Source organism: Theropithecus gelada, chromosome 20 (genome assembly GCF_003255815.1).
Source record: "Theropithecus gelada isolate Dixy chromosome 20, Tgel_1.0, whole genome shotgun sequence".
In the NCBI taxonomy this organism is placed as follows: Eukaryota; Metazoa; Chordata; class Mammalia; order Primates; family Cercopithecidae; genus Theropithecus; species Theropithecus gelada.
In genome coordinates, this window is record NC_037688.1 from 16,593,271 (window position 1) to 16,620,103 (window position 26,833).

Sequence of the window (26,833 nt, forward strand, 5' to 3'; positions counted from 1 at the left end):
GGCCTTTGCACATGCAGTTTCCATTGCTTGGCAGTTTCCACACCTCTCTTCACTAATTCCTACTCATCAGTCACAGGCCAGCTCAAACATCACTTCCTCCAGGGAGTCTTCCTCAACTCCCCAGACAACTTCGAGACCCCAGACTAACACACTGTATTTTCGCTCCTTGGCACTTATCATGGTTTGGAAGTGTATATTTGTGTCACTGTGGGAAGCATCAGTCTTCCCACAACTAGGCTGAGAGCAGTGCTGGAGTCTGTTTTGCTGTTTTTTTTTTTTTTTTTTTTTGAGACAGTTTCACTCTTGTCCAGGCTGGAGTGCAATGGCACAATCTTGGCTCACTGCAACCGCTACCTCCCGGGTTCAAGCAATTCTCCTGTCTCAGTCTCCCAAGTAGCTGGGATTACAGGCATGCACCACCACACCCGGCTATTTTTTGTATTTTTAGTAGAGACAGGGTTTCACCATGTTGGCCAGACTGGTCTTGAACTTCTGACCTCAGGTGATCTCCCCACCCTGTTCTCCCAAAGTGCTAGGATTACAGGCATGAGCCACCACACCCAGACCACCTTTGCTGGTTTTCTTGCCAGCACTGAGCATGGTGACTGGTGGCTCCAAAATCAAGACAGCTGGGACCTGCTCAACACAGGCCTCTGAAAAGATGGGGGTGGATACTTAGGAGTTTGAAGCTTTTGCCAAGATCTGAAGTCAGGGAGAGAGTCTGAGACCACAAAGGCACAGGAAAGACACAGTGAGGGCTTGAGTGAAGGCAGAGGTCGCAGGACTGGAGACTGCGATACATTCCTAAGTCATTGGAGAAGGACAGGTAGAATGTGGAAGAAAGCAGGGGTGGCAAGAGCCACTTGCAGGTCCCTGCTTGGTAGAGGGAGCATGGTGGTGCCATTCCGGAGACAGGGGTCAGAGACAGTGACATGCCATCTACACCTCCTACCCCAGCCCTTCCTCCTCCTGGCAGTGGCACGGACTCTGTCCCCTGAACCAGACACAGGGGACACAGCTCAGCAGCACAAATCCCTTTTATTAACCATCTTCCCTTTCCCGATTATACACAAGTAGAAAATAAACAGTGAAGTACCCCGACAGGGAGAGTGGGGAGAGGATGGGCGGGGGCTCCTGAGGTTAGGCCAAGAGGCCAGATTCCAGCTCCTTCTCCTGACTAGTCTGTCTCTGTGCAATGACTCCACTTACATCCCTCAACCCCCGAAACACGGCACTGGGGGACTGCAGCCCTGCTGACCAGGCTGTCCTCCTAGCCCTGTCAGGGACTGGTGCTGGCAGAGCTTGGTGCTGTGCCGGAGACTGACAGAAGACAGTACCGTGGGTCTGGCCCCATGGGCAGAGAAGATCAGGCACCAAGAGGGGATGTGAGAAAAGGCAGTTTATCCATCTGGAGACTGGAAAGAAGCCCGGCCAGCCTCCAACCAGCTTCTGCTTCTTAGATTGGACTGCCCTGAGTGGTGGGTGGTTGGGCAGGAGGTCCCTCTCATACCCTGTACAGAGGTTTTGGGGAAGAGGGGCCAAGGAAACGCTAGGGGCTCCAGGTGGAGGAGGAAGCCTGATTGGTGCCTGGGATTGGCCAAAGTGAGAGGGGGTAGCTGAGGGGCTGAGGTGGTCAAAACAAGAATATAGTGGGGAGGGGGGTGGGAGGTGGGGAGATAGCCTATCTCTTCACCCTGCCTGGGGTAACAATTCCAATGTGACATCAATGTGGCTGGCCACTGAGGCCAGGCCTGATGGACATGTGTTGCTGAAGAGGCTGATAAGAGAGCCCCCCTCTGCCCCCAATTATGTGCGTGGGAGAGACTGAGCTATACAGTGAAATGGGATGGGAGGTGAAGAGGTGACGGGGTGAGGGGAAAGGAGCAGACAAAATCCAGACTGGAAGGGAAACTTCCAGGCCAGTGTAGCAGGCTCAAATGCTGCCCATCGGTGACAACCCAGCTGCCTTTTTGTTTTTGTTTTTTTGAGACGAAGTTTCACTCTTGTTGCCCAAGCTGGAGTGCAATGGCACGATCTCAGCTCACTGCAATCTCTGCCTCCTGGGTTTGAGTGCAGTAGTAGTTGGGATTACAGGTGCCCGCCACCATGCCCGGCTAATTTTTTGTATTTTTAGTAGGGAAGGGGTTTCGCCATGTTGGCCAGGCTGGTCTCGAACTCCTGACCTCAAGTCATCTGCCCGCCTTGGCCTCCCAAAGTGCTGGGATTACAGGCGTGAGCCACCGCACCCGGCCCTGCCTATTTTTTTTTGTCTCTGGGTAGTCAGGCTAGGGCTGGCGGGGGAGGAGGCAGAGGAGAGGCAGGGAGAAGAGAAAACATCACTGAAAAAGGTGTCAGGGAGGTACACCCTGATTCTGATCAGACCAGCCCACACAGAGGGTCTGAAATGTTCCCAGCCTTCTCCATCACCCACCCTGGGGCCTCTGAAAAGAGGGGCCCATCTCAGACAGAAAAGCAGATATCCCCCAACCTTATGGGGAAAGCTAACAGAGGAATACTCACAGCACCATGGCACGGGGCGGCCCTTGGCTTCAGAGCCGGGCTGGCACCGTTTGTAAACAATAGACCTGGTGATGTCTGGGGATGGAGGAGGAGAGATGCCCAGCCTGGACCATCAGGTTTGGTGAAAGAGACACGGTGAGGCCCCTCAAGGCCTGGGAAATGTCCATTAGCTATGGGAAAGAGGCTGACAGGTTCATGGTGGGGGTTGCCCAGGAAGATGTGGGCAAGGCCTGAATCTACCTGACTATGCATTTGTATGACTTCAGTGCTACCTTTGGAAATGACCAGGCTCCTGAGGAAGCTACCACTGGCCTGGGGTAATGAGCACAGCCCCTACTCAGGATAGGGTGCTCTGTGGAGGATGGTGGCCTTCTGTCCATAGTCATTCTCCAGAGGGAAGTCAGGAAGTCAGACTGGATTCTTTCTTATGAGATCTACCGACTCTCTTCACCCATGGATTCCAGGCATGGAGAAGCTGAGAACTGGGAGAGGAGGAAGGTTCCTCTATGATGTGAGACTTCCTGCCAACATCCACAGCACTGCCAGCACCGGGGAGCAGGAAGAGGACTGGGTTTGAGCTGTCCAGAGGTGTGGGGCCTGAGTTTGCCCCAGTCCCTAGAAGAGGATGTCCGGATGTCATCCCACCAGTTGGAATGATCATGGACTAACAATGGCCCCATAGCTCTAAGAGATGGGTTCCTGCGACCAATGGCAAAGGCCTTGTGTTCCCTGGGAGGCAGTGGTTATGCTAAGAGATCCACAAAGATGGCATTGGCTGTGGTCTGGCCGAAGATGAAGGCTCCCAGGGTGACCAAGAGGACTCCGTAGCTGACCAGCACCCACCAGCTATAGAACAGAGGGTGAGAGAGGTCTGATCAGTCATCCCATCCCGTGACTGCAGACTTCAATATATATAACTGTTAATTACTGTAATTATCCCACTTCTCGTGTTGGTAGAACACTTCCTATTTCCCAAAGACTTCAATACGAAGGTAGTGTGGGGCCAGGTGTATTGTCCCTAGTCCATAGGTAAGAAGACCAAGATCTAATGGGAGTAACTGCTTGGTCACATCATGCCAGGATTCGAATGTAGGCATCCTGATGGAAAGATGTTCAGAAAAAAGCAGGTCACATGGAATGTGGTCCATTTCATTAAAAAAGGAAACAAAAAGTAGACATCTGCAAATGTATGTACCAATAACAGCAACAGGGATAAAACGGAATTGAAATAAAGGGTGATTTCCGGCCAGGTGCGGTGGCTCATGCCTGTAATCCCAGCACTTTGGGAGGCCAACGTGGGTGGATCACCCTTCTCCAATGAGGTCAGGAGTTCAAGACCAGCCCGGGCAAGATGGCAAAACCCCATCTCTACTAAAAATAGAAAAATTAGGCCGGCTGCCGTGGCTCATGTCTGCAATCCCAGCACTTTGGGAGGCCGAGGCAGGTGGATCGATCACCTGAGGTCAGGAGTTTGAGACCAGCCTGGCCAACGTGGTGAAACCCTGTTTCTACTAAAAAAAAAAAAATACAAAAAATGGCTGGCTGTGGTGGCTCACGCCTGTAATCCCAGAACTTTGGGAGGCCAAGGTGGGTGGATCACCTGAGGTCAGGAGTTTGAGACCAGCCTAGCCAATATGGTGAAACCCTGTCTCTACCAAAAATACAAAAATTAGCCAGCTGTGGTGGCGCACACCTGTAGTCCCAGGTACCCTGGATGCTGAGGCACAAGAATCGCTTGATCCCAGGAGGTGGAGGTTGCGGTGAGCCGAGATCGTGCCACTGCACTCCAGCCTGGGTGACAGAGCGAGATTCCATCTCAAAACAACAACAACAACAAACCCAAAAAATTAGCTGGGTGTGGTGGCACATGCCTGTAATCCCAGCTACTTGGGAGGCTAAGGCAGGAGAATTGCTTGAACCTGGGAGGTGGAGGTTATAGTGAGCTGAGATCTTGCCATTGCACTCCAGGCTGGGCGACAGAGTGAGACTCCATCTCAAAAAAAAAAAAGAAGAAAAATTAGCTGGGTGTGGTGGTGAGCGCCTGTAATCCCAGCTACTTAGGAGGCTGAGGCAGGAGAATCACTTGAACCTGGGAGGCGGAGGTTGTTGCAGTGAGCAGAGATTGCACCACTGCACTCCAGCCTGGGCAACAAGTGAAACTCCACCTCAAAAAAAAAAAAGGGTGATTTTTTTTCTTCTTCTTTTTTTTTTTTGAGATGGAGTTTTGCTCTGTTGCCCAGGCTGGAGTGCAGTGGCACAATCTCCACTTACTGCAATCTCTGCCTCTGAGGTTCAAGCAATTCTCCTGCCTCAGCCTCCCGAGCTGGGACTACAGGAATCCGCCACCACACCCAGGTAGTTTTTGTGTTTTTAGTAGAGACAGGGTTTTGCCATGTTGGCCAGGCTGGTCTCGAACTCCTGACCTCAGGTGATTTGCCTGTCTTGGCCTCCCAAAGTGCTGGGATTACAGGCGTGAGCCACTGTTCCCGGCCAATTTTTTTTTCTTCTTTAGACATGTTTGTATTTTTGGGGGGGGGATGGAGTTTCCCTCTTGTTGCCCAGGCTGGAGTGCAATGGCGTGATCTCGGCTCACTGCAACCTCTACCTCCTGGGTTCAAGCAATTCTTCTGCCTCAGTCTCCCAAATCGCTGGGATTACAGGCATGTGCTACCATGTCCGGCTAATTTTGTATTTTTAGTAGAGATGGGGTTTCACCATGTTGGTTAGGCTGGTCTCGAACTCCTGACCTCAGGTGATTGGCCCATCTTGGCCTCCCAAAGTGCTGGGATTACAGGCGTGAGCTACTGCGCCCAGCCGACATGTTTGTATTTTTACAATGAACAAACAAAGTTTTTTACAATGAACAAGTATTGTTATGTAATACGTTTTTGTTGTTGTTGTTGTTGAGACGGAGTCTCGCTCTGTCACCCAGGCTGGAGTGTAGTGGTGCAAGCTCAGCTCACTGCAACATCCAACTCCTGGGTTCAAGCAATTCTCCTGCCTCAGCCTCCCGAGTAGCTGGGATTACAGGCATGTGCCACCATGCCTGGCTAGTTTTTGTATTTTTAGTAGAGACGGGGTTTCTCCATGTTGGCCAGGCTGGTCTCGAACTCCTGACCTCATGCGACCTGCCCGCTGAGATTACAGGCGTGAGCCACCACGCCTGGCCCTTTTATGTAACAAGTTTTTTAAAAGCATGCACCTGTTCTCAAGCTTTCTACTATTCAGGGAAATGTGTACACGAAAACAATGTGTTTTTTGTCCCTCTGTCTAGCAAAACTTAGAAAGGTTGTACTATCCAGTGCAGGCAGGGGTGTGAGGAAACGGGGACTCCCATTCACTGCTGCTGGGACTCTAACTAGCACTGCCTTTTTGGAGGATAATATGAACCCATGTGCCAAAGTAAAATGAACGTGGTTTATGACCTCACAGTTTCCATCTAAGAACTGATCTACCCAAATCCTTGAACATATGTACCAAGAAGTATAAGAGTATCACATTCAGGACAGTTTCATACAAGAGTATATTCTACAGCCATTTAAAAAAGGAAAAAGCATGGCCAGGAGTGGTGGCTCACACCTGTAATTTCAGAACTTTGGGAGGCCGATGCAGGTGATCTCATGAAGCCAAGGAGTTCAAGACCGGCCTGGGCAACAAAGTAACACACTGTCTTGGCTGGGCTTGGTGGCTCATGCCTGTAATCCCAGCACTTTGGGAGGCCAAGGTGGGTGGATCACCTGAGGTCAGAAGTTCGAGACTAGCCTGGCCAACATGGTGAAACCCCGTCTCTACTAAAAATATAAAAAATTAGCCGGGCGTGGTGGTGGGTGCCTGTAATCCCAGCTACCCAGGAGGCTGAGGCAGGAGAATTGCTTGAGCCCAGGAGACAGATGTTGTAGTGAACCAAGATCATGCCACTACACTCTAGCACTCCAGCCTGAGCAACAAAGCAAGACTCTATCTCAAAAACAAAACAAAACAAACGCTGCCTCTACAAAAAATAAAATAAGTAGCTGGGTGCAGTGATGCATGCCTGTAGTCGCAGCTACTTGGAAGGCTGAGGTGGAAGGATCACTAGAACCCAGGGGTTGAGGCTACAGTGAGCTATGACTGCACCACTGCACTCTAGTCTGGGTGACAGAGCAAGACCCTGTCTCTAAAAAATTTTTTTTTTTGAGATGGAGTTTCACTCTTGTTGCCTAGGCTGGAGTGCAATGGCATGATCTCGGCTCACTGCAACCTCCGCCTTCCGGGTTCAAGCGATTCTCCTGCCTCAACCTCCCAAGTAGCAGGGATTGTAGGCATGCACCACCACGCATGGCTAATTTTGTAATTTTAGCAGACACGTGGTTTCCCCATGTTGGTCAGGCTGGTTTTGAACTCCTGACTTCAAGTGATCCACTCGCCTCGGCCTCCCAAAATGCTGGGATTACAGGTGTGAGCCACAGGGTTGGCACAAAATTTTTTTTTAATTTTTAATTTTTTTGTCTTCCAAGACTTCATCATTCAATCTTTCTTAAAATAAATAAATAAATAAAAATTTTAAGCAGCAGATCTTCTTATGCTGATGCAGTTGAGTGAAAAAAAGCAAGTGGCAGACCAGATGCCGCGGCTCAGGCTTGTAATCCCAGCACTTTAGGAGGCTGAGGCAGGAGGAACACTTGAATTCAGGAGTGCAAGGTCAGCCTACGCAACATAGTAAGAGCCTGTGTCATAAAGAAAAACAGTGTTGAGGGGGAGCTCAGTCCATGTTTTTGCATATGGCCTTTGAAGATCAAAACATCTTTTTTTTTTTTTTTTTTTTTTTCTGGCCTTCGAGCTGTCCAGAGGTTTTAAACAAACCACCTGAACAAAATAAACAAATGGGACCTGAGATCTGTCTTCAAATGATTTCGGGGGGCAATACTCCTCCTAAGGCCTTTAAATATTTTTTATGGTAAAAACGAACGTCAGTGGCTAGGCGTGGTGGCTCAAGCCTGTAATCCCAGCACTTTGGGAGGCTGAGGCAGGCGGATCACCTGAGGTCAGGAGTTCAAGACTAGCCAGGCCAACATGGTGAAACCCCATCACTACTAAAAATACAAAATTAAGCTGGGCACAGTGGCTCACACCTGTAATCCCAGCACTTTGGGAGGCCAAGGCAGGCAGATCACGAGGTCAGGCATTCAAGACCGGCTGACGAATATGGTGAAATCCTGTGTCTACTAAAAATACAAAAAAAATTAGTTGGGCGTGGTGGCGTGTGCCTGTAGTTCCAGGCACTCGGGAGGCTGAGGAAGGAGAATCACTTGAACCCAGGAGGTGGAGGTTGCAGTGAGCCAAGATCACACCACTACATTCCAGCCTGGACGACAGAACGAGACCCTGTCTCAAAAATAAAAATAAAAATAAAAATAAAAATATAAAATTAGCCGGGTGTGGTGGTGCGTGCCTGTAATCTCAGCTACTCGGGAGGCCGAGGCAGGAAAATCACTTGAACCTAGGAGGAGGAGGTTGGTGACCTGAGATCGCACCATTGCACTCCAGCCTGGGCAAAAAGAGCAAAACTCCAACTCAAAAACAAACAAACAAAACAACAACAACAACAAAAATAAACATGTCAGTTACTTCAATCGGTAACTACTGTTCCACTACTAGATTGGGGCTGGGGGGGTCCCTGAGCTCACCCCCTACACAAGAGGAAAAAAAAGAAAGCATTGGGAAGGTAAGAGAATTAACTGCTGTCTATACAATACTAATTTTAAGTCCAGAAAATGCAGATTGGTGTGGACTGGCATTGGTCAGTGCAGGGATATGGAAGAGGAGGCTGGAAAAAGCTGATAGCCAGAAAGGGCTGAGAGGAGCCCAGGCGCCAGGTCCTGCTGAAGAGCAGGGGATCATTAGAGAGACTGTGGGACAAATTATAGGAGCTGGGGAGGCGGGGTCTGGGTCTGAGGCAGTGGGGGTATAGGCTGAGAAAGGTGGGATAAGAGCTTTAACAAAACCTGTTTGAACGTGGTATGGGACTATAAGGGGTGGAGATCTGACTAGAAACTGGAACAAAGGGACTAGAACAGGAAAGCGAAACCTGAACCTGAAATCATTTTTTTTTTTGAGATAGAGGTTCACTTTGTCACCAGGCTAGAGTGCAATGGTGCGATCTTGGTTCACCGCAACCTCCTCCTCCCAGGTTCAAGTGATTCTCCTGCCTCAGCCTCCCGAGTAGCTGGGACTACAGGTGGCCACCACTATGCGCAGGTAATTTTTTTTGTATTTTTAGTAGAGACATGGTTTCACCACATTGGCCAGCCTGGTCTCAAACTCCTGACCTCAGGTGATCCACCTGCCTTGGCCTCCCAGAGTGTTGGGATTACAGGTGTGAGCCACTGCACCAGGCTGAAATCATTTTTCATAAAACAAAACAAATGCCCTGCAACTGTGTATACATCTGCATAGCTATGTGTACACAGACATGCACACATGTACACAAGTGGTTGAGAAGGACATAGACCGTACTGGTAACATGGAGCTATCTCAGGAGAAGGGATGTGGGGGCGAGTGGGTTGTGGAGGAAGAGGGACTTCCATCTTTTTCTATTAAGCCCTTTATTAATGTTCAAATTGTTAACAACTAGCACACTACCCAATTTTTAAAAGTATTAAAAAAAAAAAACAAAAAACCCAGCTGGGTGTGGTGGCTCACACCTGTAATGCCAGCACTTTGGGAGGCCAAGGAAGGAGGATCACCTAAGGTCAGGAGTTCGAGACCAGCCTGGCCAACATGGTGAAATCTTATCTCTACTAAAAATACAAAAATTAGCTGGGTGTGGTGGCGGGCATCTGTAGTCCCAGCTACTCAGGAGGCTGAGGCAGGAGAATGGCATGAACCTGGGAGGTGGAGCTTGCAGTGAGCCGAGACTGTGCCACTGCACTCCAGCCTGGGCGACAGGGCGAGACTCCGTCTCAAAAACAAAACAAAACCAAACCCATGATTTCTAAGTACACAAGCCTCTGACTCCTATCTGTTTTAAGGCCCCCACAAAGCCATGTTCCAATCTAGTGCCTCCCTGAGAGGATCAAGGACTGGGCCCTGCTTTACCTGGCTGGTTTGACCTCTTCCATCTCGGAGAGTTTGGCTTGAATGAGGCACAGCCCTAGAAGAGAAGAAGTGGCCCTGAGCATTCGTGAGGGGAGAGGGCTCCCTCCCTCCTAACCTTCCCCATTCCCAAGAAGCAGTGCTGGATGGAGAAAGGCCCATGTTTACTCTTCTAGAAATTCCATCTCTGCCCCCATGCCACATCCACCTGGGGACGTCTGGCATCTGCTGTCCCACGACAGGCCAGCATCTGATAAGATCCCTTGGGCAGCATGCTAGACTCAGAGCTAAAGGGACAGCACTCAATGGTGACTCAGTGGTGGCCCAACCCCAGGGGTCTTCCCAGTACATTTCCGAGCAGATCTGGCTCCCCTGCTCCAAGCACAGTAGCTGGGGCTTTGAGGGTGGCTTCCTGGATAAAGACAAGTTGGGTAAGGGTAGAACTCATGGCTGGGCCAACAGGACACTTCTCCAGGGATCTGGTGGTAGATCTGTGTCTGGAACCCAGGTCCTCTGATGTCTGTGTCAGGGTGCCACCCCCAGACCCTGCTGCCCTCTGGGCTGTAATGGGCTGAACCAGCCAGATAGATCCCTCAGTCAGGGAGCAGCAGACACCTGAATGAATGGCTAAGAGAACAGACTCTGAACCCAGACAGTGTGGGACGGAAAAGGTTTGTTACTAGTTGAGTTTGTTAAGCTCTAGGCAAGTCTGTGACCCTTTCTGAGCCCCATGTGCCATCAGTAAACTGGAGATCACAACTACACCTTCTTTCCAGGTAAACTGGAGATCACAACTACACCTTCTTTCCAGGTAAACTGGAGATCACAACTACACCTTCTTTCCAGGAGATAATGCTTGGACAGGGGCTATCACAGAGGCGAGGCGGGTGATTAGTCAGTGACGGTGGTTACTCTCTCCTGCATGTTTGGATTAAGTAGGGAGCAGAGGCTAGGGAGGCCCTGGGAGTCTGTGCTGTGGGGCTGTGATGGGGCGCCAGGGGTCCGCACCTGGGAAGACGAAGATGAAGCAGGCGGCCAGGCCTCCAATGACTGAGATCACCTTGCCGATGTCAGGGATGAAGAGCGCCAGCAGCAGGGTGAGCAGGAACCAGACCAGCGTCTGCAGCACTCGCCGCCGCCGCTCCCGTCCCACGTCCTCCTCCACTGGCACCCCCTGGTAGCGCAGCCACAGGCCTTCCACCACCGCCCTGCCCACATGGAGAGGGGCTTAGAGGTGCTCCTGCCGCTAGCAGCCTCCCACCTCTAGCTCACAGGAGCCAGACTCCTAATTGGGTAGACGGCAGGGAAAGCCCCATTCCTGAGCCTCACTTTCCTCTTCTGTAAAATGGGCCACCAGCACTCTGTTTACTACGGGGACTAGAGATGGTGAATGTGGAGACTTTAGCACTTTGCTTTGGGGTATGCAAAGGGCAGGGTGTCCACGTGAAAGCTCGGGAAAGGATCTGCATAGAGATTCTTTTGTTTTTTTCTGAGACAGGGTCTGGCTCTCTCACCCAGGCTGGAGTGCGGTGGTGCAATCTTGGCTCACTGCAGCCTTGAACTCCTGGGCTCCAGCCATCCTTCTGCCTCAGCCTCCCAAGTGGCTGAGTAGCTGGGACCACAGGTGCATGCCACCACACCTGGCTATTTATTTTATTTTGTGTAGAGATGGGGGTCTCACTAGGTTGCCCAGGTGGTCTTGAACTCCTGGGCTCAAGTGATCCTTCTGCCTCAGCCTCCAAAAGTGCTGGGATTAGAGACATGAGCCACGGTGCCATGCCCTGGATATTCTTACAGGACTCACGGAATGTTCTGGTGACCCCAGGACAAAGGGCGCTTCTGAGACCTGTCTTGGGATACGTAGGGACCCATCCTAGGCACTGACCCTTTCCTACAGGCTTCAGTTTCTCCTTCTACAGGATGGGGTCCACACAAGGCCAAAGGACCATGCTGGAAGGGCTCACAGGGGCTCGGAGGGGCCCTGGGGAGTGGAAGGGGGCTCACCGCCCACAGAAGTGCAGGATAGGGTAGGAGGTGAGCACGCTCAGGATGATGAAGGCTCGGGCAACGGCCACAGCCATGTCCTCCGAGGGGTAGGACAGGAGCACGTCAGGATCCACAGCAGCTCCAAAGGTCAGGAAGCCACAGATGCCTGGGGGCCGGAACAGCTGGGTCAGGGCAACCGTGGGAGGGTAGTGGGGTGGACTGTGCACTCCGCCTAGGGACAACATCAGCTGGGAGGCTGCTGTAGCAGCTCTGGACACTTAGACGGAGGCTCAGAGTGGGAGATGGGGCTCTGATCAGATGCCTCCCTCCCTGACTTCTCATATCCCCCATCACTGGAAGCCCTCTAGCCCCCAGCTTTGTGAGCTTAAACTTGCCCAGCACATTCCCACCTCAGTGCCTCGGCACTGACCGTTCTGTCTGGCAGAGCTTCAGATGCCATCTCCTCATCATGCGGGTTTCAGTTTAGATGTCCTTCCTCAGAGAATGCTTCCTGCCAGTCCAGCTACCATGATACAATGACCCCCACCCCAGGTACTCTCTCACATCACCCTGTCCTATTTTTCTTTTCTTGTTTGAGACAGTCTTGCTCTGTTACCCAGACTAGAGTGCAGTAGTGTGATCATGGCTCACCGCAGCCTTGACCTCCTCAGCTCAAGTGATTCTCCCACCTGAGCCTCCCAAGTAGCTAGGACTACAGGCAGATGCCACCACATCCAGTTAATTTTTTTGTAGAGATGGGGTTGTGCTATGTTGCCCAGTCTGGTCTCAAACTCCTGGGCTCAAGCAATCCTCCTACCTCACCCTCCCAAAGTGTGAGCCACCACGCCCAGCCTTCTTTTTTTTTTTTTTTTTTGAAACAGTCTTCCTTTGTGGCCCAGGCTGGAGTGCAGTGGTGCAATCTCGGCTCACTGCAACCTCAGCCTCCCAGGTTCAAACAATTCTCCTGCTTCAGCCTCCCAAGTAGCTGGGACTACAGGCACTCGCCACCACACCTGGCTAATTTTTGTATTTTTAGTAGAGATGGGGTTTCACCATATAAACCAGGCTGGTCTTGAACTCCTGACCTTGTGATTCACCTGCCTCAGCCTCCCAAAGTGCTGAGATTACAGGCATGAGCCACCACACCTGGCCTTTTTTCTTTTTTCTTTTTTTTTTTTTTGAGATGGAGTTTCGCTCTTCTTGTTGCCCAGGCTGGAGCGCAGTGGCATGATCTCGGCTCACTGCAACCTCCACTTTCTAGGTTCAAGTGATTCTCCCGCCTCAGCCTCCTGAGCAGCTGGGATTACAGCATGTGCACGCCACCATGCCTGGCTCTTTTTTTTTTTTTTTTTGAGACAGAGTCTCGCTCTGTCGTGCCCAGTCTGGCCTCCTGGGTTCTCATGCCTCAGCCTCCTGAGCAGCTGGGGTTACAGGCACTTGCCGCCAACGCCTGGCTAGTTTTTTTTTTTTTTTTTTTGAGATGGAGTTTCGCTCTTTCGCCCAGGCTGGAGTGCAGTGGTGTGATTTCGGCTCACTGCAACCTCTGCCTTCCGGTTTCAAGTGATTCTCCTGCCTCAGCCTCCCAAGTAGCTGGGATTACAGGCGCCCGCCACCACGCCTGGCTAATTTTTGTATTTTTAGTAGAGATGGGGTTTCGCCATGTTGGCTAGGCTGGTCTCAAACTCCTGACCTTGTGATCTGCCCGCCTCAGCCTCCCAAAGTGCTGGGATTACAGGCGTGAGCCACTGTGCCTGGCCCTAATTTTTGTAATTTTAGTAGAGATGGGGTTTCCCCATGTTGGCTAGGCTGGTCTTGAACTCCTGACCTAATGTGATCTGCCTACCTTGGCTTCCCAAAGTGCTGGGATTACAGGTGTGAGCCACGGTGCCTGGCCGTTTTTTTTTTTTGTTTTTTTTTTTTTAAAGACAGGACCTTGCTCTGTCACTCAGGCTGGAGTGAAGTGGTACAATCATAGTTCCATAGTAGCCTTGAATTCTTAGGCTCAAGTGCCTCCCGACTTGGCCTCCCAAGTCGCTGGGACTACAGGCACAGACACATGCCACCACGCCCGGCTAAATTTTTTTTTTTTTTTTTAAGACAGAGTCTCACTCTATCCCCCAGGCTAGAGTACAGTGGCGTGAACTTGGCTTACTGCAACCTCTGCCTCCCACGTTCAAGCGATTCTCATGCCTTAGCCTCCTGAGTAGCTGGGCTTACAGGCACCTGCCACCACGCCTAGTTTATTTTTGTAATTTTAGTAGAGACAGGGTTTTGCCATGTTGGGACAGGCTGGTCTTGAACTCCTGGTCTCAAGTGATTCGCTCACCTTGGCCTCTCAAAGTGCTGGGATTACAGGAGTGAGCCACCGTGCCTGGCCAATGCCTGGCTAATTCTTTAATTTTTGTAGAGATGAGTCTCACTATGTTGCCGAGGCTGGTCTTGAACTCCTGGCCTCAAGCGGTTCTCTCATCTCAGCTTTTCCAAGTGTTGGGATTATAGGTATGAATCACTGTGCCTGTCCCCTAACACTCATTTCTCTCTATCTCTTTTTTAGAGACAGGGTCTCGCTCTGTTGCCCAGGTTGGAGTGTAGCGGCATGATCATGGGTCTCTACAGCCTTTATCTCATAGGCTCAAGTGATCCTCCCACCTCAGCCTCCAAGTAGCTGGGTCCACAGGTGCATGTCACCACACCTGGCTAATTTTAAAATTTTTTTGTAGAGATGGAGTTTCACCATGTTGCCTGGCCTGTCTTGACCTCCTGGGCTCAAGAGAACCTCCCATCTTGGCCTCCCATAGCTGAGATTATAGGTGTGAACCACAGTGATCAGCCTCATCTCTTCCTAATTTTTTTTTTTTTAAACTGTACTATTACACTGGTCTTTAAGTAAACAATAAAAAAAAATTAATTTTTTTCACAGGCTTATTTTCTGTCTCCCCAGTCAGAATATGAGCCCCAGGAGAACAGGGATTTGGCTATTTGCCTCTCTTATTCCTGGCTGTGTATTCAGAGGCTAGAACAGTACTGGCCCAGGCAGCTCCTATTGTCCATCCATGGAAAGAACTCAGGGGATCCTTCTTCCGGGGTTTCCTAGACTTGCTCCCTCATCCCAACCACTCTCCACACTGCAGCCAGAGCCATCTTTCCCCGAACCACCCCCCTGCTTAAAACGCTTCCTCTCTGACTCCCAGAAGCCCTCAAGGCCCAACAGGATCTGGCTGCCAGTGCCTGTCTGGCCTCACTGCCTGTCACCTGCCCCCATCACACACCACCCCAGCCACGCAGACCTTCTTCCTGGCCCTGCCTCAGTGATTTGGTGTTTTGTGGTTCCTCTGTCTAGAACCGTTCTCCCCCAGCCCCTCCTCTTCTGGCTCTTTCTCATCATTTGGGCCTCCTCTGAGAAGAACTTTCTATGAACCACTCCCAAAGCCACCCATCCAGTCCCATTCATACCTTCCCCATTTTAGGCTGGGTTGGTGGCTCACGCCCGTAACCCCAGTACTTTGGGAGGCCGAGGCAGAAGAATTGCTTGAGCCCAGGAATTCAAGACTAGTCTGGGGAACAGAGTGAGACCTTGTCTCTGCTAAAACAAAACAAAACAAAACAAAACAAAAAATTAGCTGGGCATGGTGGCACATGGCTGTAGTCCCAGCTACTCTGGAGGCTGAGACAGGAGGATCACTTGAACTCGGCAGGTTGAGGTTACAGTGAGCTATGATCATGCCACTGCACTCCAGCCTGGGTGACAGTTTCTGAGACCCTTTCTCAAAACACAACAAAATAGAACAAAACAAAATACACCTCCCCAATTTCACTGTCATCAGGATGCTCGCCACCATCCGGAATTCCTTACTGATTCCCTAGTTACTCCTGCATGACTGTCTCTCCAACAAGAATGTCAACTCCATGAGGGCAAGACCAGCTCTATCTCTCTCCATGGCATCCCCCACACTGAGAACAGTTCCTGGCACTTCCTAGGCACCAACTTAGAACTGGTGAATGAATGGATGAATACGCCACTCTCATCTTGGCAGGAGGAGGCCCCAGGCAGGCCAAGTTCAAGCCAGTGCCTGTACAAGTCATGCTAGGCCCCAGGACCTGCGGACACCTGTGGAAGTGAGAGCACTCCAGTCCCAGGTCTAGGGGGGAGCACTTACCTGTCCCCATGTAGACAGCGAGGGCTATGACCATGGCAGCTGTCACCACTCCACCCCAGGTCTTCACTTCAGGCCGCTGCATGCTGTTGAAGACGGGCACACTGCTGACGTGGCACTGTCCAGGCGAAGGGCACGGTCATGGTGGGGAAATGACCTCACCCCCAGTTTCCAGAGGAAGGTACCTTGGGAACAAAGACCCCAAGGACAAGGGGCAAGTCCTGAGGCCCCTGCTCCGTCCTTCCCCCCAGGATTTCCTCCATCCTGCCTGGGTTCCTCCTCCTTCCTGGGTTCCAACCTGGGGTGGGGTGACCTAAGGGGACAGCAGGGACCTTGCAACTGGCACTGGCACCTGAAATCCGAAGCAGATGGTGGGCATGGCATTGAACACAGCCATCCAGGAAGCCGGCCTGTGAACAAACACACAAGGTGCTGCCACCTGGGAACTCCTCGGAGCCACCAACCCACCCCACACCCTCACTCTTCATTCAGCCTACCATGGTCTCCAGCAACTGGCATTCTATAGGTTCAACCCACGGAAGTCTGGGACCAGGGAGAAGAGGCATCCCCTTGTCCCAGGCCCTGCTGGGAGGGGGCCTGGAGGCTCCGAAAAGATCCCTAGGACCAAAATCCAGAATTCCTGGCTCCTGGACTGGGGATTTTGCTTCACTGGTTTGTTTCTCTCAAAAAAAGGAAATTTTTGTTTTGTTTTGTTTTTGTTTTGTTTTGTTTTGTTTTTGAGACGGAGTCTCACTCGGTCACCCAGGCTGTAGTGCAGTGGCGTGATCTCAGCTCACTGCAAGCTCCGCCTCCCGGGTTCACGCCATTCTCCTGCCTCAACCTCCCGAGTAGCTGGGACTACAGGCGCCCGCCACCACGCCCGGTTAATTTTTTGTATTTTTAGTAGAGATGGGGTTTCACCGTGTTAGCCAGGATGGTCTCGATCTCCTGACCGCCTGATCCGCCCGCCTCGGCCTTCCAAAGTGCTAGGATTACAGGCGTGAGCCACTATGCCCGGCCTAATTTTTTTTTTTTTTTGAGACGGAGTCTCGCTCTGTTGCTCAGGCTGGAGTGCAGTGGCGCGATCTCGGCTCACTGCAATTTCTGCCTCCTAGGTTCGAGCCATTCTCCTGCCTCAGCCTCCTGAGTAGCTGGGACTACAGGCGCCCGCCACCACACCCGGCTAATATTTTGTATTTTTTTAGTAGAGACGGAGTTTCACCATGTTAGGCAGGATGGTCTCAATCTCCTGACCTCATGATCCACCTGCCTTGGCCTCCCAAAGTGCTGGGATTACAGGCGTGAGCCACCGCGCCTGGCCCTGTTTTTTGTTTTTTTGTTTTTTTTTAAATAATAAATTCACCCTCAAAGATATATAAATTACAGATAAGCACATGCTGGAAACATGGGCAATTCCACCCTCAGGTTCCTCCACAACCCAAGGCCTAGCCTCACACTGGTTCATCTGTTGGATGTGGGTGGCAAGGTGCCTCCTGTCTCTGATTCTTGCTCTTCCCTCCAGTAACATGAGATCAGGGGCTCTTTCCTCCTTCCTACAATGACCAAGTCAGCCCTGATGAGCTCATGAGCCTTGAGAAGAGCACCTGTGTGGCCTTCTGGTTCCTGACCCAGCACCTGCTGGGGCCCAAGTGGTGGCTTCTTCCCCATGTCTCCTAGGGCCCTCACCCTCACCTGGTCAGGATGTCCCCTGGGGTCATCTCTTTATCTGGCCAGATGTACTTGATGATAACGATGGCTGTGACGTACCAGGTACCCACGACGCTCAGGAAGCTGCCGGGAAGGAGAGACTAAGTGTCCTCATCCCCAGCTGCCTCTTATCTGATTCCACCCCTAGGGACATCCACCTTCAGCTCTAGTGACCACAAGTGTCCACTGAATGAACCAGGAACTATGCCAAGCAAAGACTCAGGAAATGCCTGAGAAGTAGTTTCAGAGAAACCTGCCACAGCTAGGAGGGAGCTGGACAGCCAAGAGGGGACCCGATCATCATCTCTGGCCATTGGGAAGTGCTGGTTCAGCTCCATGGCTCAGAGACAATGCAGAGAGCAGGGCTCCAAAGCACACCTGGGACTTGAATCAGAGCAGCCCAGCCTGGGCAGGGGTTGTGGGCAGCCCATCCTCTGAGCCTGGCCTTTGAGAACTACGAGATGCCAGAGGTAAGGGGGTTGAGAGTACAAACACTTTTGTGTCAACATTTATGGGAGCCTTGGAGAGAGTGGAGCATGGCCCCTGCACTTACGGACGGGGAAGCCTAGAATCCCACAACCTTTCAGATGCTGAGACAGGAAACCAGTTTCCTTCCTTCATGCCAAGCTGCAGGTAAGATGCTGCCAGGCTGACAATCTCAAAGACCCAAATCCCTTCCTCCCAGGGAAAGCCAGGAGGCCGCCTTCACCATCCAGATACTACCTGTTCTTTCTTTGACAAGGACACTTAGAACTGAATTTCTCATGGATGCAAAAGGACACTTAGAACTGAATCTCTCACGGATGCATCCTTTTCTGTGATGGAGACAGAAAAGGATGGTCTTATCTGAAACCCTGCAAGCCCCAGTCTGCCCTGCTTTGCCTACTCTTGCTCCCTAAGGTAAGGCGGCATGGAGGAGCAGGGTTCCCCAGGAGCCCTTGGGTCTACAGCTGCCCAGCATCACAGCTTCTGTCTGACCGGGGCTGGGGCCTCCATACCTGGCATATTTCTGGAAGCCGATCTCCCTGGGAATGGAGAGGGGCAGGATGAAGAGGAAGGCAGTGAGGCTGATGGTGAACTTGCGGTCTGTGTACCAAGGGCCGCTGGCCCCCTCCGGCTCTTTTGCCATCACAGCTATAACTGCACAGGGAGGAAGGAGGGAATGTCAAGCCAGGCCATCACGGGGTGTGGCCCTCCTGCTCCGCTGGGTCCCAGGACTTCCCTCTGCCTGGAGGGAGGATTCCCAGATGAATGCTGGGCCCAGGTAAGTCCTGGAAAGGTGTTGAGCACCTTTACCCTCCCCCGCAGGGCTGATAAGAAGAGATGGGGTAGGGACTGAGGGGGAAGCTCACTCTTGTCCTGCTGGTCACCAATGATGATTAGGAAGGCGATGCAGGTGCCAAAGGTGTAGACAGCGATGGCCACTTCACACAGCACACCTGTCAGCTTGCCACACACAGCCCACACCACCTCCTGGTAGGTCCTCTCATTGCTGGCCTGGGAGCAGTAGGCCAGGATGACAAGGCCGCTGATGATGAAAACCAGCATACCCTGCAGGCAGAGGCAGAACAAGAGCTTGTGGGACAGGCCTGGCAGCAGAGGGCGCCCTGGGCTCGCCTCGCATTTACTGGGCCAGTGCCCAAAGCAAGCTTGCCAAATCTCCCAAGGGCAATTTTAAGAGACTGCTAGACGATGCTGAGTTGAGATTTTCTTTAAAAACAAAGTTTTGTGAAAAATTGCAAACATACAAAAGTAAAGAGAATAGGCCAGATGTGATGACTCATGCCTGTAATCCCAGCACTTTGGGAGGCTGAGGCAGGAGGATCACTTGAAGTCAGGAGTTTGAGACCAGCCTGGCCAACATGGTGAAACCCTGTCTCTACTAAAAATACAAAAATTAGCTGGGCATGGTGGTGGGTGCCTGTAATGCCAGCGACTTGGGAGGCTGAGGCAGGAGAATCACTTGAAATTGGAAGGCGGAGGCTACAGTAAGCTGAGATCAGGCCACTGCACTCCAGTCTGGGTGAAAAAGCAAGACACCATCTCAAAAAAAAAAAAAAAGGTAAAGAGAATAGTAAAAAGAACTGGCATGTATCCATCACTCAGCTTCAAAAATGATCAATGCATGGCCAACCTGTTTCATCATTCCCTTTCCCTCCCACTCTGCATTTATTGTGAAGCCAATATAAAGCTATCATATCATTTCATCCATAAATATTTCAGTGTGTAGTTCTAAAAGATAAGGGCCCTCTTTGTAAACATACCACAAAATCAATGTTTTGCCTAAAAAATTAGAGATGTAATTGATGTTCAAATTTCTCTGATTGTTGGAAGGCTTTTGAAGCCTCAGAAGAAAGAATACTAGAATAGATTAGTCATGTCTGCCACATGTGAGGGAGGGGAGAGCAGTGCTGTATCACTTACTGGCCATTCCTGACTCAAAGCCTCCCTTTTGAGGCAAAGTGCCCGCCTGAACTGCACCTCTGCCCTCCCAGCCAGTGCACTCACCATCTGCAGTGCGATGCCTGCTGCCACGCCCCCCGCAGTGCTGAAGGCTGCTGGGAAGTTGAGTAGTCCTGCGCCCAGGCACGCGTTGACGACGATGAAGACGGCCCCAAGTGTGGAAGTGGTGCCTCTGTCTGGACCCCCAGGAGAGGCTTCCCACTCACTCTTGGGGGCTGTGTCCACACAGGGACTCTGAAGCAGCCGGGCCCGCTCCCCGGCATCCGTGCTCAAGCCCCACTCACTGTAGTCACTGTTGATGCTGGCCTGGGCCATGGCCCCAAGAGCCTTCTTCCTGCAAGGTCTGTGGGTTCTGCCTTACAACCACATGCCCCAGGCAGCTGAGCAACACCCACCTGTTTGGGGCTGTTAGCCTAGGACTCTTCTCAACCTAGATGGGACAAAGGCAAGCACTACTGTTATCCTAAGATGGGGGAACTGGGGAACAAAAAGGTGAAATAACTTGCCCAAGATCACATGGGCAGGATCCAAACCCAGGTATGCCTCTGTGCAGACAGTGCACTGGGTGCCAGAGTATGGGGAGACAGACACAGAAACAGATCAGGTGTAAATCATGCTTGTTTCAGGCATACAGACTCATTGGGCCAGTTAGATGTCAACATAAAGTGGGTACTAACACATCAGCACTAGAGAGAGGCCCCATGTCGGGCAGGTGTGTCATGGATATACTTTATCTCATTCAATCCTTAGGACAGTCTTGTCAAAAGGTTTGGAGAGATCCCATCACTGACCCAGGGTCATATATTAGCAAGTTGCACAGCAGGATTTGCATCCGGATCTGCCTGGCTTCCAGCCTGTTTTCACACCACAGGGTCCCAAAAGGACCCCTCGCCAAGAACTGAAATTCAACATATTACAGTCCAGCATGCCTCCCGGTGGCCCAGAGTCTAAATTCTGTGACTTTCGAGGACCTTTGAAATTCAGGCCAATTCTCAACTCCTCTCATGTGAGAATCCCCCATGCCTGTCATGTCTGCATCTTCAGGAAAACAATGATTCATCCCATGCTTGGAATGCTCCCAACTCCTTTGCCAGCCACCCTTTTAGGTCCTATTTCCTCCCCATTTCCTGGGTCACTCACTGAGCTCTTCTTGGTGCCATGTAGGGGCCCAGCACCACTCAAGTTGGTTTCTTCTCAGTACTCTCTCATGTGCTAGCATCTCACTGGCCATTAGGCTTGCTCTCCTGGGCTAGATTACAATGATCGGTGCTCAACATGCAGTGCTGTTTGTTACTATAAACCACTATTGCTGCAGCTATGGAATGCTTTCTCATTCAATCCTCAATGCAGCCCTAAAAGGTAGACATGACAGTCACCATTTTACCAAAGAGGAAGCTGAATCCCAGAAGGGACAACCACTCTCCCCTGAGTCATACAGTGGTCAGTGGTGGAGCTGAGATTCAAACCCAGGTCTGTCTGACCACAGGGCATCCATCCGTTTGTATCTGCCCCACTCCTGAGTCCAAGACGGTACCTTGGGTGTGGCGGAACTCAGATAACAGGCTTATCACCTGACTGATTCTCTTTGCTCTCTGGCTAAACACTGTTGAGATGCAGTTTTTTTTTCTTCCAAGAATCTTCTGAGGCTCTGAGAAGCCCAGCCCTGAAAAAAGACCTTCAGTGTTCTCAAGGGTCAGCTCATAGCCTGAGACTCACAGAGAAATGATGGTCCTAAAGAATCAAGTCCACCCCCAGATCAAGAGCAGCCCTGGACAGGGCTGTGATCTGGGTCTCCGAGTAGGCTCTGCCTTCAGAATGCTGACTCCTCCGCTGCCTATCTGTGTGACCCTGGGCAAGTCACCTCGCCCCTCTAAGCCTTTACATCATATGTTCCTGTGGGGCATGTGTTAATATCAGTAAGGGTTTAACACTCAATAAATGGTCACTGCTGCTGTTATTTCTGCAGATGCCCCTTCCCATGTTGCCCACTACCAACCATGCCTGAGACTCTCCAGCCCTAAGCAAGCTAAGAGCAGAACACCGATCAAAACCAGAGCCTGGGCCGGGTGTGGTGGCTCACGTCTGGAATCCCAGCACTTTGGGAGGCCAAGGTGGGCAGATCACCTGAGGTCAGGAGTTTGAGACCAGCCTGGCCAACATGGTGAAACTCCATCTCTGCTAAAAATACAAAAATTAGCCAGGTGCGGTGGTTTGCCCCTGTAGTCCCAGCTACACAGGAGGCTAAGGCAGGAGAATGGCCTGAAATCGGGAGACGGAGGTTGTAGTGAGCCCAGATCATGCCCCTGCACTCCAGTCTGGGCGACAGAGTAAGACTCTGTCTCCAAACAAACAAACAACAAAAAAACCCAAACCAGAGCCTGGTGCTATTGGCCAGGTAACAATGGGCACAGAGGCCCTGGGATAGCTAATGGGAGAAAGAGCAGGAAGAAGCCCAGATTACAAGGGCAGGGACTAAGGGGGCAGGGAGGAGCCAGGGCAGTCTTCCCCAGAGGCTACTATTAGCTGGTTACCACCCAGGCTGGCAAAATCTGCCAAAGACCCCTCCTACAGTCTCCTCATTCCTGAGTCCCGATTTCAGGGTACTCATACAAAACTCCATTTCAGTCTCTACTCCCTCTCTGGTTTAGTCTTTATTTATTTAGAGACAGGGTCTCAATCTGTTGCTCAGGCTGGAGTGCAGTGGCACAATCAGAGCTCACTGCAACCTCAATCTCCCAGGCTTAAGCAATCCTCCCACCTCGACTTCCTGAGTACCAGGGACTACAGGTGTGTGCCACCACAGCCAGCTAACTTTTTAATTTTTTTTTTTTTTTGAGATGGAGTCTTGCTCTTGTTGCCCAGGCTGGAGTGCAATGACACGATCTCAGCTCACTGCAACCCCTACCTCCCGGGTTCAAGAGATTTTCCTGCCTCAGCCTCCTGAGTAGCTGGGATTACAGGTGCCTGCCACCATGCCTGGCTAATTTTTGTATTTTTAGTAGAGATGGGGTTTTGCCATGTTGGCCAGGCTGGTCTCGAACTCCTGACCTTGTGATCCCCCTGCCTCGGCCTCCCAAAGTGCTAGGATTACAGGAGTGAGCCACCGTGCCTGGCCAACCTTTCACATTTTTTTGTTCCTGTGGGGAACAAAATTGGCTCTTCAAAATTCAGGCCAATTCTCAACTCTTCTCCCATGTGACTTCTCCCATGTGACAAGCCCCCCATGCCGGTTGTGTTTAAATTTTCTGTAGACATGAGGAGGTCTCACTATGTTGCCCAGGCTGGTCTTGAACTCCTGTGCTCAAGCAATCCTGCTGCCTTGGCCTCCCAAAGTGCTGGGATTATAGGCTTGAGCCACAGCCCCTGGCCTGGTTTAGTCTTTACAGCCCAGAGGGAAGAAAAGGGAACTGAGCAGATTCAGCCATAATGACTGCCCTAACCATTGGACCATCCTCTCTGATGCCTTCAGCCCACTGGGGGTTTAAAATGGTTAACGAAACCAGTTGGGCTACTTCCCATCGCTCCTCCTGATGATGGACAAACAAAGCTGGGGACCATCCACTCATGAGAGGGAAAGGGGGAAAATTCATGTGCTCCCAGCCATCTGTCATCAAGCATGGAACCATGGCACCAGAGGAAACATCCCTCTGCGGGCTCTAAACCCAGAAAGATCTGTCAGATGTCACAGGGCTTCTTCCTCTTACACATCCTGTCACCCAGCCAGCAACTCAGCAAAATCAAAGCAGTGAGCAATAGAGGCAGAGTCTTGGGACTCCCAGGCTTCCCGTGCAGTCAGAGAAGGAACCCTGCAAAGTGAGTGCTGCCAGAGCTGTGACCACCTCCTCCCTGCTGCTCATGTCAGACACAGAGGTCTACAGAGTGACTCGTCCAAGGTCACAAGGCTTGGTGCGGCTTCCTGACTCTCCAACCAAAATGGTTCCCTTTGGCAGCCCTGCCCAAGTCCTGCACCATCTGCCAGCCTCTCCTGCCACCCACATGAGAGCACAGGCTGGGGTCCTCATGGAACTCAGAAGCTGGGGGTCTCATATCTTGCGGATTCTCTGCCTTGGTTCAAGATCTCTGGGCACCCCCAATGCTCACTGGCAAATTACTCAGTCCACCTTTGCACCTTACCTGCTTTCTCCCTGATGGGCTGTGCCAGAGGGGGTTTGCTCCTTCTCTCCAAAGGTCTGGGATCTGGTTCTCCTCACTTCCCTTTCTGGCCCCAATTTCTTCTTTCTCAAGACTTTGCCTACAATTTGCTGTCAGCAGAGAAGAGTTTGGGCTACTTCTGCGCTGGCTTTAGCAGAGCTGGAGGAGACTGAGCGGCTCTCACTCTTACCCATGGACTGGAGCCTCAGGTCAGACAGGAAAACAGGCCCAGGAGGGAGAGGTTAGACTAAGGTCACAGTGGGTAGGTGGCAGAGCCAGAATAGAAGCCTGATGCCCACATGCTCAGGCCAGAGATGTAGGCCCCTCAGATCCCAACTGGAGTGTGCTCCCAGTCCAGCCTGGGGTTGGAGCCCTGAAATAGAAAGGGTGGGCTGCTTTGTGAGGTGAGCCAGGGCGCACCCGGGCCAGGAGGCCGGGGCGGGGCGATTCCCAGGCCTGGAGTGAGGCGGGTGGGCTACTGTGGGGTAAACTGGGGAGGAGCTCCGGGACTCGATTCCGGCCTAGGACTGGGTGGAGACCCGCTGGCTGGGCTAAGGCGCGGCAGAGCCGGCCAACCGAGGGACGGGCGCGGGGCGAGGACGCCGGGATCCGGACCTCTGCAGGTAAAGGGCCTGAGCACTGCCGCGGTGGCGGGGGCTGAGGGGCTCCAGAGACCTCGGGGATCTAACACTTCCACCCTCCAGAGCCTGTCTCCGGCCACTTACCTTTGGGGATTCTTTCCCGAGCCGGCTGCGGAGACACGTGAGCATGGATCACATGACGCCCGCTTGGGCGGCCGCGGGACACGCTGGGAGTTGTAGTTTCCGCAAGTGTGACTCTTGGACCACACCAGCTCCCTGAATCCTCAGCCCAACAGCATTGCCCTGAGCCAGCCTCGCGTCCAGCCAGCTCGTGTTTATCCTCTTACTGTTAGTGTTGGCCTCTTGACCAAATCAAGCACTGTTCCTTCTTCCAAGGAAGAGCGTTAGGAGGTCTGGCGTCTTTGCCAGTCCCGGGGCGGTGGGCCAAAGCTATTTGGCCTCATTATCCTCCCGGTCTCTGTCCGCAAGGACACGGCCAGAGCACTGGAGTGTTTTTTAACCAGTAATGTGGGGGACCTTGAGCCATGGTCTTTCCCGCAAGAGAGTGGGCTGGGGGCATGACTATGACCCCAGGATTTAGGTCCTAGAACAGTTTTTGAGGGTTTGTAGGTGCTCAGTAAATACTTGTTGAATGAAGAAACGGGCATCCAGTCCCGGTTCTGTTCTTGGTTGTGTGTCACTCATAAGTTGTCATGTAATCTCCGGCATCCCAATAGCCTCATTTCTGTTTTGTGGATATGCTCTCCACTGCACCTACCTCTTCATGCATCAGAGGTCCAACCGATGAGGACACGCTGGGAATCCTTAGAAACCCAAGTCATATCTTATTTATTTATTTATTTATTTATTTATTTATTTATTTATTTATTTTTTGAGACAGAGTCTCACTCTGTCTCCCAGGCTAGAGTGCAGCAGCACAATCTCTGCTCACTGTAACCTCCGCCTCCTGGGTTCAAGTGATTCTCCTGCCTCAGCCTCCCGAGTAGCTGGGACTTACTGGTGCACACCACGACGCCCAGCTAATTTTTGTATTTTTAGTAGAGATGGGGTTTCGCCATGTTGGCCAGGTTGGTCTCGAACTCCTGACCTCGAGTGATCCACTTGTCTCGGCCTCCCAAAGTGCTGGGATAACAGGCATGAGCCACCGCGCCTGGCCTCCAAAAAATTTATATAAATTGAATCATACTGGTTGGGTGTGGTGGCTCACACCTGTAATCCCAGCACTTTGGGAGGCCAAGGCAGGATGATCACTTGATATCAGGAGTTCAAGACCAGCCTCAAACTGTGTTGAGGCTGTGAGAATCGCTTGAACGCAGGAGGTGGAGACTGCAGTGAGCCAAGATCATGCCACTGCACTCCAACCTGGGCAACAGAATGAAACTCTGTCTCGGAAAAAAAAAAATTAAAAAAATAAAAAAGTTTTGTTGACATATTCGTATGCCATAAAATCCACCCTTTAAATGTGTCCAATAAGGTGCATTTCTTCAGAATTGTGCAATGATGACCACTATCTAATTTCAGAATATTGTGATCACCGTCCCCTACTAAAACTGAAATCCTGAACCCGTTAGCAGTCACTCCCCATCTCCCCCTCCACCAAGTCCCTGGCAACTCTGAATCTACTTTTTGCTTCTGTGGGTTTACCTATTCTTGACCTTTCATATAAATTGAGTCACACAATATGTGACCTGTTCTGTCTGCTTCTTTCACTGAGCATCGTGTTTTCAGGGCTCATCCTAGTTGGAACATGAATCAGTATTTCATTCACTTTTATTGCTGAATAATGTTCTGTTGTGTGGCTATACCACATGTAGTGTGGCAGGTCCCCCATCAGGTTACTTGGGAGTGTATGTCCATTGCTTGAATACTGAACGCTGGGTGGTGAGCCAAGGCCATGGTGCCCAGCCTAGGAGCAGATATTCCTGAGGACTCAAACATCCTGGAGAGGATCTGAGAACCTACCAAGGAAAACAGTCCCACTGCATACACTCAGTAGGCAAAGAGCCAGAAAATTAGCTTAAAAACAGCTTAGAGATGGGAGGTGGCGCGGATCTGTAGCACTGTCCTGCTGCTGTCCAGGAGTGTCCCATATGTAAGTCCTCAAACTCATCTACTCGCCAAGCTGGACTTGCCTGAGTCATTCTCTGGTGTCTCGACTGCCTCCAAGTTTGGGGG

At 51.4% G+C, this 26,833-nt stretch overlaps 1 protein-coding gene across 2 annotated transcripts; it reads right to left on the minus strand.

Annotated features, from left to right (window-relative positions):
• Positions 1–1,019: 1,019 nt before the first annotated feature.
• SLC38A7 (solute carrier family 38 member 7) lies at positions 1,020–24,835 on the minus strand. Of its 2 annotated transcripts, XM_025370774.1 has the most exons (12): positions 24,782–24,835; positions 24,039–24,166; positions 19,950–20,334; positions 18,794–18,992; positions 18,440–18,581; positions 17,427–17,525; positions 16,087–16,144; positions 15,738–15,852; positions 11,599–11,746; positions 10,603–10,802; positions 9,598–9,652; positions 1,020–3,366 (listed from the first exon to the last, which is right to left on the minus strand). In XM_025370774.1, exons 3-12 carry the CDS (start codon positions 20,217–20,219, stop codon positions 3,264–3,266), a joined length of 1,389 nt encoding a protein of 462 aa, XP_025226559.1. In that variant the 5' UTR covers positions 20,220–20,334; positions 24,039–24,166; positions 24,782–24,835; the 3' UTR covers positions 1,020–3,263. The 2 variants fall into 2 exon arrangements, with proteins under 2 accessions (XP_025226559.1, XP_025226560.1); XM_025370775.1 differs by lacking the exons at positions 9,598–9,652; positions 10,603–10,802; positions 11,599–11,746 and having other exon boundaries at positions 24,039–24,785.
• Positions 24,836–26,833: the final 1,998 nt, after the last annotated feature.

Excerpts from the sequence above, each read along its gene's own strand:
- SLC38A7 (XM_025370774.1), bottom strand. The coding sequence starts at position 20,219 with ATGGCCCAGGCCAGCATCAACAGTGACTACAGTGAGTGGGGCTTGAGC. Across the intron at positions 18,993-19,949 it reads CAGGCATCGCACTGCAGATG|GGTATGCTGGTTTTCATCAT; the intron begins GTGAGTGCACTG and ends CTCTGCCTGCAG. Across the intron at positions 17,526-18,439 it reads GGCTTCCAGAAATATGCCAG|CTTCCTGAGCGTCGTGGGTA; the intron begins GTATGGAGGCCC and ends CCTTCCCGGCAG.